Consider the following 11,810-nt stretch of genomic DNA (forward strand, 5'->3'; position numbering starts at 1 on the left):
AGTCTCATGTGAGTGTGTTCAGTTTTCCCTCTGTCTCGTCTTGTTGATTATTCCCAGCTGTGTCCACCACCTGTGTGTAATTCCCGTGTTTCTCTGTGTGTGTTTAAGTCGTGTCCTCTGTCATTGTAGTTGCTGGTCCGTCTGTGTTTCCACCGTGCTTCATCTGTGTGTTTCCCTGCAGTCTACCATCATCTGTTTCCGCCCGCTCTCATTCATGTCTAGGTTCGTGTTCTATAGTCAGTTTGTTCCCAGTTTAGTTTAGGCTTTGCTCCGTTTGTCCATTTCCTTTTTTTGTGTTTAATAAACCACCCTCACACCTGTACAAGTGCCTGCGTTTGTATCCTCCTTTATTTTCCACACGGCTCATCTCACTCGCCGTGACAACTACTGCAATTCATTATTATCAGGATGTCCAAAAAACTCACTGAAAAGCCTTCAGTTAGTCCAAAATGCTGCAGCAAGAGTACTGACAGGGACTAGAAAGAGAGAGCATATTTCTCCTGTTTTGGCTTCCCTTCATTGGCTTCCTGTTAAATCCAGAATTGAATTCAAAATCCTGCTCCTCACATACAAGGTCTTAAATAATCAGGCCCCATCTTATCTTAATGACCTTGTAGTACCATATTACCCTATTAGAGCACTTCGCTCCCACTCTGCAGGCCTACTTGTTGTTCCTAGAGTATTTAAAAGTAGAATGGGAGGGAGAGCCTTCAGTTTTCAGGCCCCTCTTCTGTGGAACCAGCTTCCAGTTTGGATTCGGGAGACAGACACTATCTCTACTTTTAAGATTAGGCTTAAATCTTTCCTTTTTGCTAAAGCATATAGTTAGGGCTGGACCAGGTGACCCTGAATCCTCCCTTAGTTATGCTGCAATAGATGTAGGCTGCCGGGGGATTCCCATGATGCATTGAGTTTTTCCTTTCCAGTCACCTTTCTCACTCACTATGTGTTAATAGACCTCTCTGTATTGAATCATATCCGTTATTAATCTCTGTCTCTCTTCCACAGCATGTCTTTTATCCTGTCTTCCTTCTCTCACCCCAACCGGTCGCAGCAGATGGCCGCCACTCCCTGAGCCTGGTTCTGCCGGAGGTTTCTTCCTGTTAAAAGGGAGTTTTTCCTTCCCACTGTCGCCAAAGTGCTTGCTCATAGGGGGTCATATGATTGTTGGGCTTTTCTCTGTATCTATGAAGCGCCTTGAGGCGACATTTGTTGTGATTTGGCGCTATATAAATAAAATTGAATTGAATTGAAATTGAATTGAATTAAGCCCCTGTGCTCTCTTTTAGTTGTTTGCAATTTTTTTTATACCACACAGCCAAACAGGCGGTTTTTGTTTTAAGGGATTTTTAAGCCTTTGGGCTCTCTTTTAGTTGTTTGAACCCCTTTTGGGTTTCATTTTTAGTTGAAAAAAACAATTCATTTTTTTACATTTCATTTACATTAAAAAACATTATAAAAATCTAAAACAAACAATTAAAAACCACTCGTCATGGGGGACGAGTGGCAAGTAGTTCGCTACGGAAGGCGGCGCCAGCGCCTCTTCCTTGACAACCCGGATGGGGATCGGGGGTTCTCCCGTGGGATGGCCCGCGCACCTTCCTTCTACCCTCGTAGGAGGAATCAATTCCCTTATCCTAACCCAAACAACACAAGCATTAAAGAAAATTATCTATTACTTTGAGAATGATCAACATTCCTTCCTGTTACCACTCACTGCAGGTACAGTTTGTCAACAGCAGATGGTGCAGTTGTCCCTTCCATAGATGGGACATCTAGTAGACACACTTCTGACATAAACATATCTGAACTAATCTGTATTTGTTTTCCCTCAGGATCTCTATGTGTGGCAGTGCTCAGCTCTATAAGGAGATGACATGCTCAAAGGGAGGAGACTAGAAGGAACTTATAACAGAGAGCGCAGTGGTGGAAATGAATGCATTCAGCAGCAGAATATCAGCAGAACAACAGATCAACTGCCTGAGACAGACAAACATGAGCAGTGACTATGTTACAGTTGGTGAGTAAATTTAAAACTTTTATCATCATTTAGTGTTTAAACACACTTGCGTCGAACACACTATTATAGTACCATTGGATTTTAGATTCATTTTGGATAAAAACAAATAAAGATCATCACCTGTCTAATTTCACTAATTTATTAATAGGCAATGATAAATGTTCAAGAGAAGAAAACACAGGTCTTGAACTTATCATTGGTGTTTTCATAGTTTAGCTTCATACAATATATATCAAATAATAAACACTTTCATTGTAGTAAAGTTATTTTAAGGGCACATGTTAAATACAAAATCATAATTGTATTGTCAACATAAGGTATACATGCAATCTAAAATGAGGCATAAAATACCTTTTACTCTGTCAGCATGAAAAGCTTTCTGACATTAGGAGACATGTGAGTCATCTCCTGCATGAGGCAGATTTGGATGAAGTGTGCGTTCATGTTAAATGTGAATGAGTGAATGAGTTAGTTTGTCTCTTTCACCTGAAGTTTCTTACTGGTGAAAACAAGATGTTATGATGTTATTAGAATCTGAATTGTATTGTGATTAATAATAATTCTCTGTCCAGCCTAACTTATAGCCGAAATATAAAATAACAGTTCATCAAGTACTTCTGGAGCTTACTGCAGATTTCTCTTAGTAAATGGGTGGATGGTGCAGCTACAAAGTTTGCTTTTCTTCCCAAACAGTTTAATGACGGATTCCCACTAGCATTTTTCCCTATGAAGATTTTAATGGTGATTACAGGATGGTTGAAAAATATTTTTTTGGGTGGGGTGTGTGTTTGGGTCTTAGGGGCAGGGGGTAGTGCTGTTTCTTCAAATTTGTGTTGCATGTTTGTTTTTACTTACAAGCATGGTAAACAGAGGTTACAGAGTTTGGGCATCAAGTATCAAGGAGTTAATGAATTGTTACATCCCTACTGATAAATATTGGAAATGGTCTGTTTGTATCTGTGTGTCTATTTTAACAGTGAGGAGGAAGGAACAAAAGTAGTAAGATAAACTGGTATACCCTAGTTGCTCTGTAAAACTAAAACCATTAGGTGAATAAAATAAATGTAAATAGCCACACTGTTTTCTGGTTTACATACACTCCACACATAGATTTGAAACATGGAAACTACTAAAAGCCGCTGACAGTTTTAATTCATTTATCGCCTCTCTCTGCTCCTCATCCCTGCCTACACCCTCTCAGGAAACATACCTCTCCAATCATTAATAAAACTTACCAAAATGATGCTCTACTCCAGCTACAGGACTGTTTTAACAGACTGGTCTATCTTTGAACTGCAGGACCTGGAGACCTTCACTCAGTCTGTCCTTTTCTACGTTAAGTGTTGTGTAGAAAATGACACTGACTAAAACCATCCAGGTTTGTCCTAACCAAAAACCTTAGATGACTCATGATGCATGCTTAGTTATCCACGTAAGTAAGTCCCAAAACGTTGATTCTGTTCATCTGGATGTTTTCAGTGGGAGAAACGTTTCATCATCATCAGGTGACTCCCTCAGTCTCAGCTGAAGGCAGGTTTCAACTAGGGGTGGGCTTTGATAATCGATTTATTGATTAAAATCGATTCTGGCTTGGATAACGGATATCGATTCATTAAAATCCTGAATTGATTTTTTTAATATTATTTTATTTTGCCCGAAATGTCAGAATCTCAAGGTAAACCACACAAAATTTCAAGAACCACCAAACAGCTAAAACAGTAAATGAGAGCAAGTACACAGATTCTGCACAAAGATGTAAACACAAAGCTTGGACCCCCCGACGAATCAGAATCAGTGAGATGTCGCCTTTCTCACCCGACGGCATGGATACAGTCGGGGCTGAAAGCCAACAGCTCGCTGATTCCGATGTTTCAGCGGGTCCGCGCTTTGTGTTTACGCCCTTTTTGCGGTGATTCTAAAGCTGTTAGTTTTATCTCTCTCCAAACATTATTGACAGAACCAGCAGCAAAAGAAAATCCAAACTACGCTTCACAAAAACGTCGTCATGAATTCCCTCTGACTTTTGCTGTTTTGCTTCCACCAGACTTCATGCACAGCTCTCTCTCTCTCTCTCTCTCTCGCTTTCTCTGTATACTTCAAGAACAGTTTCCCGTCTAAAAATCTGTTTTGTGCATTATTCGCTTGCTTGTTACGCACAAGTCTACCGCGCTGTCGGCTGCTGTTTTTTCCCTTTTACTTACTTCCGAAAAGAAAGCCTAATTTCTGCTGCTCAATAGGCTACTGAACAAATGTAAACTTTTTTTAAATTATGCAAAATGCAAAACGCTCAGCTGTGTCTGTAATAAAACCGGTGTAACTTCAGAGGTAATGTTCATATGTTGATTAATGGTTTTCTTTCGTTTTTGATGTACTGCAGAATATTTTTATAAAATCCCAGGCCAGGAAAATCACCTTCACGTTTTTCTATGTTTTATCTTCAGTTACTTTGACACAAAGGCATGCTTACACCTTTGATAAAGTCTTGCGAGTGTCAGCTTCCTTTTTATAGATACAAAAATATGTAAATGTACTGATCTGAATTATAATATTTCTCACTGTCTGAGGCAACATTTCCCAGATTTAAATCGAATCGAATCGAATCAAATTGTATTGAATCGAATCGTGGATCGAATCAATTCGGGACCTTGTGAATCGGAATCGAATCGATTCTAGAAATCAGTGACGATACCCAGCCCTAGTTTCAACCTTATAAACAGAACATTTGTATAATAACTGACCCACTGAATGAACAATGGGCTGTGAGGTCAGTTTAGGATCATTAATATGCAAATTGTGATGATAATTGATCACAGCCCACTAATCAGTGTCCATGAGTACCATTTACAGAGAGTCGGGGAATGGCTGCAATCACAGCATTTTAAGATGGTGACAGATGTACCCTTAGGCCCCCATCCTCCATTCAGAAATGGTCTTTCCCTTTTCACATAAATGGCCTCCTTGAGCCACAGAGACATGGTCTTTAGAAAAAATGTGTCTCAGGTGCTCCGATACTCCTGACACATATGGGTTCACTACAGGTTTTTGCTTGGACAGCGGTTGTCCTTCTCTCCTGGATCGGCTGGCACTCTCTTTAGGTGCCTTTCCAGCTTTGACAAAAGTCCAGCTGGGATAACCATATTTACTCAGGGCCTTCTTGATGTGATGTTCTTCTGCTTCCCTGGCCACTGTGTTTGTGGGGATGGTGTTCACTCTGTTGTAGCATCCTGATGACGCTCTATTGATGGAGCTGTTCAGAACAAGCAACTCAGCCTTCCAGTTGAGGGACAGTTCTCTGTACAGCATTGCCACAGGCAACCTGAGAAGGAGCATCAATTCTTATTTTTTCTTTTTTTGTAGCCATTTCCCTCGTTGTCAGGTTTCAAAAATGGTTGTTTTGATTTTCAGAAACTAGATGGTCTAACTTTCTCATCGAGTAACGCTACTGACCAGCCATTTGCTTGCATGCAGTCTGATGTCACATTTTAGTACCTGCTTGGATCACTTAGTACCAAACAGGTACTAAAAAATATCTGCAACCAGGTTCTTTGACCTAATGAAAACCCTGAAAACTGTGGCGGACTGTGCTAAGACGATCCAAGTCTGTGCTAATGGAAAAGGAGCTTCAAAATGCAAATCAGTCCATGAAGGATGCAATTGCCTTCACAGAGCGCTGAGCCATGAGGAGAAAAGAAAACACACTCTGTCACTCATCACCAGATCCCCACAGGGCTTCGTTCTCAGCCCCTACACTATGCTCTGTACACCAATGACTGTACACCAACCCACCTAACCAACATCATCATCAAGTATGCTGATGAGATCACCATGGTTGAGTGGAGATGAGATGAGACAGCTTACAGGTACAGGGCATCTGTGAATGTTTTCAGTTATCTAGGTCATGGTAATCTGGCGAGCTTGGAAAGTGGGAAAAAAATGGCCTCCATGTAAGAATTCAAGGAGAAAAAAAGACTTCTCTCACATTTGTCAAAATACGTGGATGATAGACATCTTTGAAATTATTCTTGAAATTATATAAACATGAATTCTGAAGCAGAATGTTCAGGGACCAGTACCACATCAGCAAGTCCACCTCTGATTGGCTCAAAAAACAAAATAAAAATGAGTGGTGGAGTCAAACTTTGCACTTAAATCAGATTGAGAGGATTTGGCATGACCTGAAACTGGCTGTTCATGCTATAAAATAGGATGACCAACTGTCCTCTTTTCCCGGGATATGTCCACTTTTCACATTCTGTCCGGGGCGTCCGGGGGGATTTTCAAGATTAATAAAAAAGTCTTGGTTTTTCTGTATTCCGACAGAGGACCCATGTGTGAGATGTCATCCCCAAACTGCTGTTTTGTGAGCGCTTGTTCTGCACTCACAGACAGGACTGACAGTGCGCAGCAACGCGCCTAATGATGTTCAAAAAATCCCAAAGTGCAAGTGCATCTTTTCAGATGAACTGCAAAAAAATTTCCCTCGTACCGATCATAGCTTGACTGGCCATCGGGCATGCCAGGCATTTTCCCGGTGGGCCAATGGAGATTTTTCTTTTTTATAGTTTTGTTGTTCTTGTTGTTCTTGTAACGGTATAAACAGTGAAAGGTGGTGGATTAGCCAGATGCTGGCCAATGTGTAAAATTTACTTAGTTGTTTGGTGGTGCCTATGGCTGAGCTTCCATTGTGGCCAGCAGGTGGATGAGGGAAAGGGGAGGCAGGAGGAGGAGAGACCCAAGGTGGCCACTGGTTCGAGTGTCAGGTGAACTGAACTTCAGGTAGGAAGTTATGACCTGCAGTCTATCTGGGTCAGATATAAACCAAGTTTAGGTATAGTTGATTTTCGTTGTGCTGACATTTTACAGTCAGTTACAATAATTCATACTGCGTACTAGCTAGCATGAAGGAGTTTCTATACAGCTGGGCGGGTGCTATGATGTTACTGATAGTGATATGATGTCGGTTTGGATATGTGATGAGAAGGAAACATGAAGATGAAACCAGGAGATGTCCTTATTGAATCATCAGAGCTGAACAGGTGATGGAGAAACACTATTACCTTTAAGATGGTATGAATGAGTTGAAAGGAAGTTATAAACTGTTTCTGAGAAATAACACCAGGATCCTTTTCTATGTAGCTGACAGCTGGTAACCGTGCAGGGGCGGCTCTAGCAAAGTTTTGCCAGGGGGCCAGGTGGGGCATTAACAGGCAAAGGGGAGCACAAAAAATACTTTTCTTTCTAATTCTTATTTAAAATGTCTGGTTTTTAATAAATAATTATCTGAATCTTACAACCAAAGTTTTGATCTGATGTACAATGTATATAAATCACACATATACCAACAAGACAGTGTACATCACTGTCACAACAGTGTTTGTTTTCATTCAAAGGCTTTATGGCGTTTCCTATAATACCTAGTGTGCCAGTCTCTAGTCCAAATGCCCAGGCAGATTTTTTTGTTCCAGACCAGCCCTCATACCAACCCAGTACTGGTAATTTTTCTTATGCAGATGAGGCATTATTTCTGTACCAATATTTAATTCCAGAGATTTTTAAGTTATTATTATTTTTGCACTCGTTGACTTGTTATACCCTATATGACATATTTTATTTCATAATTCATTAACCGCAGAGAGAAGGCATCGTTTAAATATGTTAAATATGTTTCTTTAAGCAAGTTCTTCATGACTGACCTAAGTGTCTTCTTTTTTGGAAATCAAAATATCGTCACCCTTCTATAAAAAAAAATTCTGCAAAGATGAATTGGAAAAAATCCCCCCACAGCAATGTGAAGGACTCATTGGAAGTTATCAGAAACACTTGACTGCAATTCTTGCTGCAAAGGGTGGCCGAGCCAGTTATTGGGTTTTAAACTGAAACCAATCAGGAGAGTTTTGAGTTAATACAGTCTTTGATCTGAAGTTTGAATCAAAGATGTTTCTAAAATCTTTGTGTAACAGAGCACAAACATTTAATTTCTTATCAGATCCCGTGTGTCATGTGTGTAATTGAACTAAAAATTAAAATGAAACTCATTGTTGTATTGTTGTTTTTGTCCCTTTTCTTTGATGCTCCATTAAATTCAGTCCTATGTTGTGATGTGAATAAGTCACGGCGGGTCCAGGGATCAGTTTTTTGAGCCATTTTATTTACATCACAACACACCACACTACAACCCCCTGAGTCCCCGTGTTTTTAACTGGGCGGGCATGATTAAGGATGCCGTGTAGGTGCGTCCGCACTCCCTGCATGGCACCGCAGGCCACGCCCCACCACATACGTGTTCACAAGCATCAGCATTATTCTTAATAATACATTCAATGAAATACAATTTAGTGATGACTGAATTTAAGCTAACAGAGAGCTAATATTTTCTAATATTAGCAAACTGAATACAAAATGTAAGACAGGAATTCTAGATTCTAGAGAGACATTTTCACTTAAACTTGGGCTTTTCATGTTGTTGAGAATCTTTAAAATATAGTGAATAATAATGAAGAATCTCTAGACATTCTGGCTTAAGTGAGAAGGATAAAGGAAGAAACAATATTAAAAGTCTATATATGTGTTGATGAATAATATTTGTTTTATATTATTGCACATGCAGAGAAATTGGAGGAACCAGACCTTAGGATTGTTCTTCTTGGAAAAGCTGGAGGTGGAAAGAGTTCAACAGGAAACACCATCTTAAGAAGAAAAGCTTTTAATATGAACCCTTGTGAATCCCCAGAGTGTCAGAAGGAAACCATTCAGTTTGATGGTCAAACACTGGCTGTTGTTGATACTCCAGATATGTTTAAGGCCAAAAAAACTGAAGAGGAGATGAAGACAGAGATCATTAAATGTTTCCCATTAGCTGCTCCTGGCCCTCATGTGTTCCTGGTTGTGATCCAAGCCGGCAGATTTACTGAAGAAGAACAAGAAACAGTGCAAATCATTCAGGAAATGTTTGGACTAAAGTTAAGAAAGTACACCAAGGTCTTAATCACCCATGGAGATGATCTGAAAGCAGATGGAGACTCCATAGAGAAAATAATTAATGAAAATCCAGCTCTCCGTCACTTCATAAACTGGTGTCAAGGAGGATATCACGTCTTTAACAACAGAGACAAAGATCCCTCTCAGGTCAGAGAACTGCTGGAGAAGATCAGCATAATGGTTCAGAGAAATGGAGGAAGCTGCTACACCACAGAAATGTTCAAAGAGGCTGAGAGAGAGAGAAGAGAAAAGATTGATTTAATTCTGAGACAAAATCCAGATATGACACTTCAAGAAGCAAGAAGTGCTCAAAGAAAGAACATGTTCAATCAGGCCAGTGGTTCAGCTGCTGTGGCTCTAACGATTAGTGCTGGAGCTGTAGTTGGTCTCATGGGAGCTGCAGTGGGAGGTGTACTGGGAGGTGCAGTGGGTGTAATAGGAGGTGCAGTTGGTGCAATAGGAGTTTCGGCATTGAGAAAAAATCAATGTGTAATGCAGTAATATCAGCTGAAGAAGGGGGACGGCAGGAGGAACACCAGAAACACAATGTGTTCCTTCTGCAGAATATACGATATTTAATGTTCATAAATGTTTATTCCTATTCATTACTGGAGAAGTAAAAGGAAGATGAGTCTGTTATTGTTTCTTAAAATCTTTTGTTTGAAACAACGGAGTAGCAACAATGTATAAAATGTGTGTTTCAGATCAAACTCTTGTAATAAGTCATAAATCAAACATATGCATTACTGAATCAGCTTTTTCACTGCAAATAAAATGCACAGAAATGTTTGGGTTGATTGTGTTGAGTGTGACGCTAATACTAATCATCGTATTAAAAATGAAGTCTATTTGCTTCTGACTCTACCTTTTTCTTACCACCATGCCTCCAGGCTTGAAGTTTGTTAGATGATTTTGCTGAAAATAGAAGTATTGCAGACCTGAAAGATTATGTCACAGTGGCCTCAATTATGTTGCTAGTTAAAATAATACATGTAACATATACATATAACAAATAAAAGTAATAATCTTGAATGTTGAACTCTGGGCTGTCACAAAAGCACTGGACTAATTAATGAATTCTTATCGGCCCTTTATTTTAATTGCTGTAAATTTAACATGAATGGAGTACTTCATACTTAACGTAAAATCAAATTCTGTTCTCTGACATATTAAAGGACGTCTATTGTTTATTATCCAGGTGGCTTTTAGCTTCATATTTTTCTCATTATTGGACTGGTAGTGTACAAAATAAGCCTCATTTACATGTTAAGAATAATACAACCGTCTCTCCAATAAAACAGTGAAGAGGGTGAACAGGACTATCAATGACTGTTAACAAGTTGTTCAGTGACCTCTCCACAACAGTTTTGAACCAGTTTGCAGCCAATCATTGAGCTCACCTTCTTGATCAGTTTATTCATTTGTTGGCATCTCCAGCTCTGATTTTACTCCACCAGCAGACCACAGCAAAGTTCACTGCAATCACACAACTGACTGACAGAAAATCTTCAACATTTTGCTGCACAAATTAAAGGCTCTCAGAGCCTCCTCAGAGTTCCAATGTCTAATAGCTTGGCTTTTCACAGCTGTTTTGGTATCACAAGAGGACAGTAGACACCATACTTGGCAGGTAATAATAATGTTGTTACTGGTCAATGTATATATTATTATAAAAGCATGTAGAAGTGAAGTGCCCAGCTGGAAACACTTCAGCTGCCCGAGAATCAAAAAATGTTAAATTTTTGTGATCTTTATCGTTATTGGGACGATAGATGTCTTATATCGCGATATGAGATTCTGGTCATATCGCACAACTAGTAACAGTTGTGCATCAGGCTCACATCAGTGATTTGGTAAATATACTGATTCTTATACAGCACTTTTCTGCTCTCCCGGAGGAATCAAAGCACATTATACAACATGCCTCATTCACCCATTCATACAAGCACTTTTTTCTATGCTTTTACAGACTTTCTATTTCATTCTATCTATCCAACAATTACTCATATTACTACTCCTGAGCTACAGCCACCCTAGGTAAACCAAGGTTGCTAAGGGTTTTGGTAAAACTGACTCCACTGTCGTTTGCTCTTGATGTTTATCTGTGACATGACACACTCAAAGGGAGGAGCTATAACTAGGAGCTTATAAAACTGAGCTAAGATAGAAATTAAACAATTCAGCAGTAGAATATCAACAGTGACACATCACAGATGAAAAGAAAAGCATGGGCAACAGACTTACTTGTAAGTACATTTACAACTTATTTAGATCTCACACTGGTAACACACTTTGTTGAAATACAGTTCAGCTGCCCTGGGATAAGATGTAATAAACTTCAAGAGTCCCAGAGGTTAACTGATTTATTTGTTCTGTTTGTTGTTTGTATGGTGTCTGTAGTGAGTTTAGGGTTAGGGTTTGTGATCATGGCAGGGTAAAAGAATTGAAAGTTGAGGCACACAACGACGTGTGCTAAATGGCTGCATAAATGCTAAAGGGGTAAGTATTATTTCTCAGTTGCAGTGAATAAATAGAATAAACTGTAGGAAATTAATCAGGAGAAAGAAAAAGAGAAATAACAATTTAACATAAACCAGTGACACACTCCAGGGCCTGATCAGCCCTGGCAAGGCCTCCTTGGATGAGGGCGTCTAGTGATGATTGCCGAAACACCCGATGAATCCAAGGTTCACTACTGATGATGTGTCCCAAATTTTAATATGATAATTTAGATCAGATCTCTAATCCCTAAACCTAACCAGGAAAAATGGCAGATTAGCCTGGGTAAAAGACCGAAAGTTGAGGCATAACG

General features: G+C 39.6%; 1 protein-coding gene across 1 annotated transcript; it reads left to right on the top strand.

Moving 5' to 3' along the window:
• Positions 1-1,492: 1,492 nt before the first annotated feature.
• Positions 1,493-9,499, top strand: LOC148097825 (GTPase IMAP family member 9-like). The gene is made up of 2 exons (XM_087831013.1): positions 1,493-1,613; positions 8,628-9,499. The coding sequence occupies exons 1-2, from the start codon at positions 1,493-1,495 to the stop codon at positions 9,497-9,499; spliced, it is 993 nt and encodes a 330-aa protein (XP_087687139.1).
• Positions 9,500-11,810: the final 2,311 nt, after the last annotated feature.

The sequence above is a fragment of the Neolamprologus brichardi genome, chromosome 17, assembly GCF_056152115.1.
Source record: "Neolamprologus brichardi isolate AB-2024 chromosome 17, ASM5615211v1, whole genome shotgun sequence".
In the NCBI taxonomy this organism is placed as follows: domain Eukaryota; kingdom Metazoa; phylum Chordata; class Actinopteri; order Cichliformes; family Cichlidae; genus Neolamprologus; species Neolamprologus brichardi.

Bases quoted from the DNA above. Each gene is read 5' to 3' on its own strand.
- LOC148097825 (XM_087831013.1), top strand. From the start codon at position 1,493: ATGGGGGACGAGTGGCAAGTAGTTCGCTACGGAAGGCGGCGCCAGCGC. The intron at 1,614-8,627 runs GTAGGAGGAATC...TTGCACATGCAG, and splicing joins CGCACCTTCCTTCTACCCTC to AGAAATTGGAGGAACCAGAC.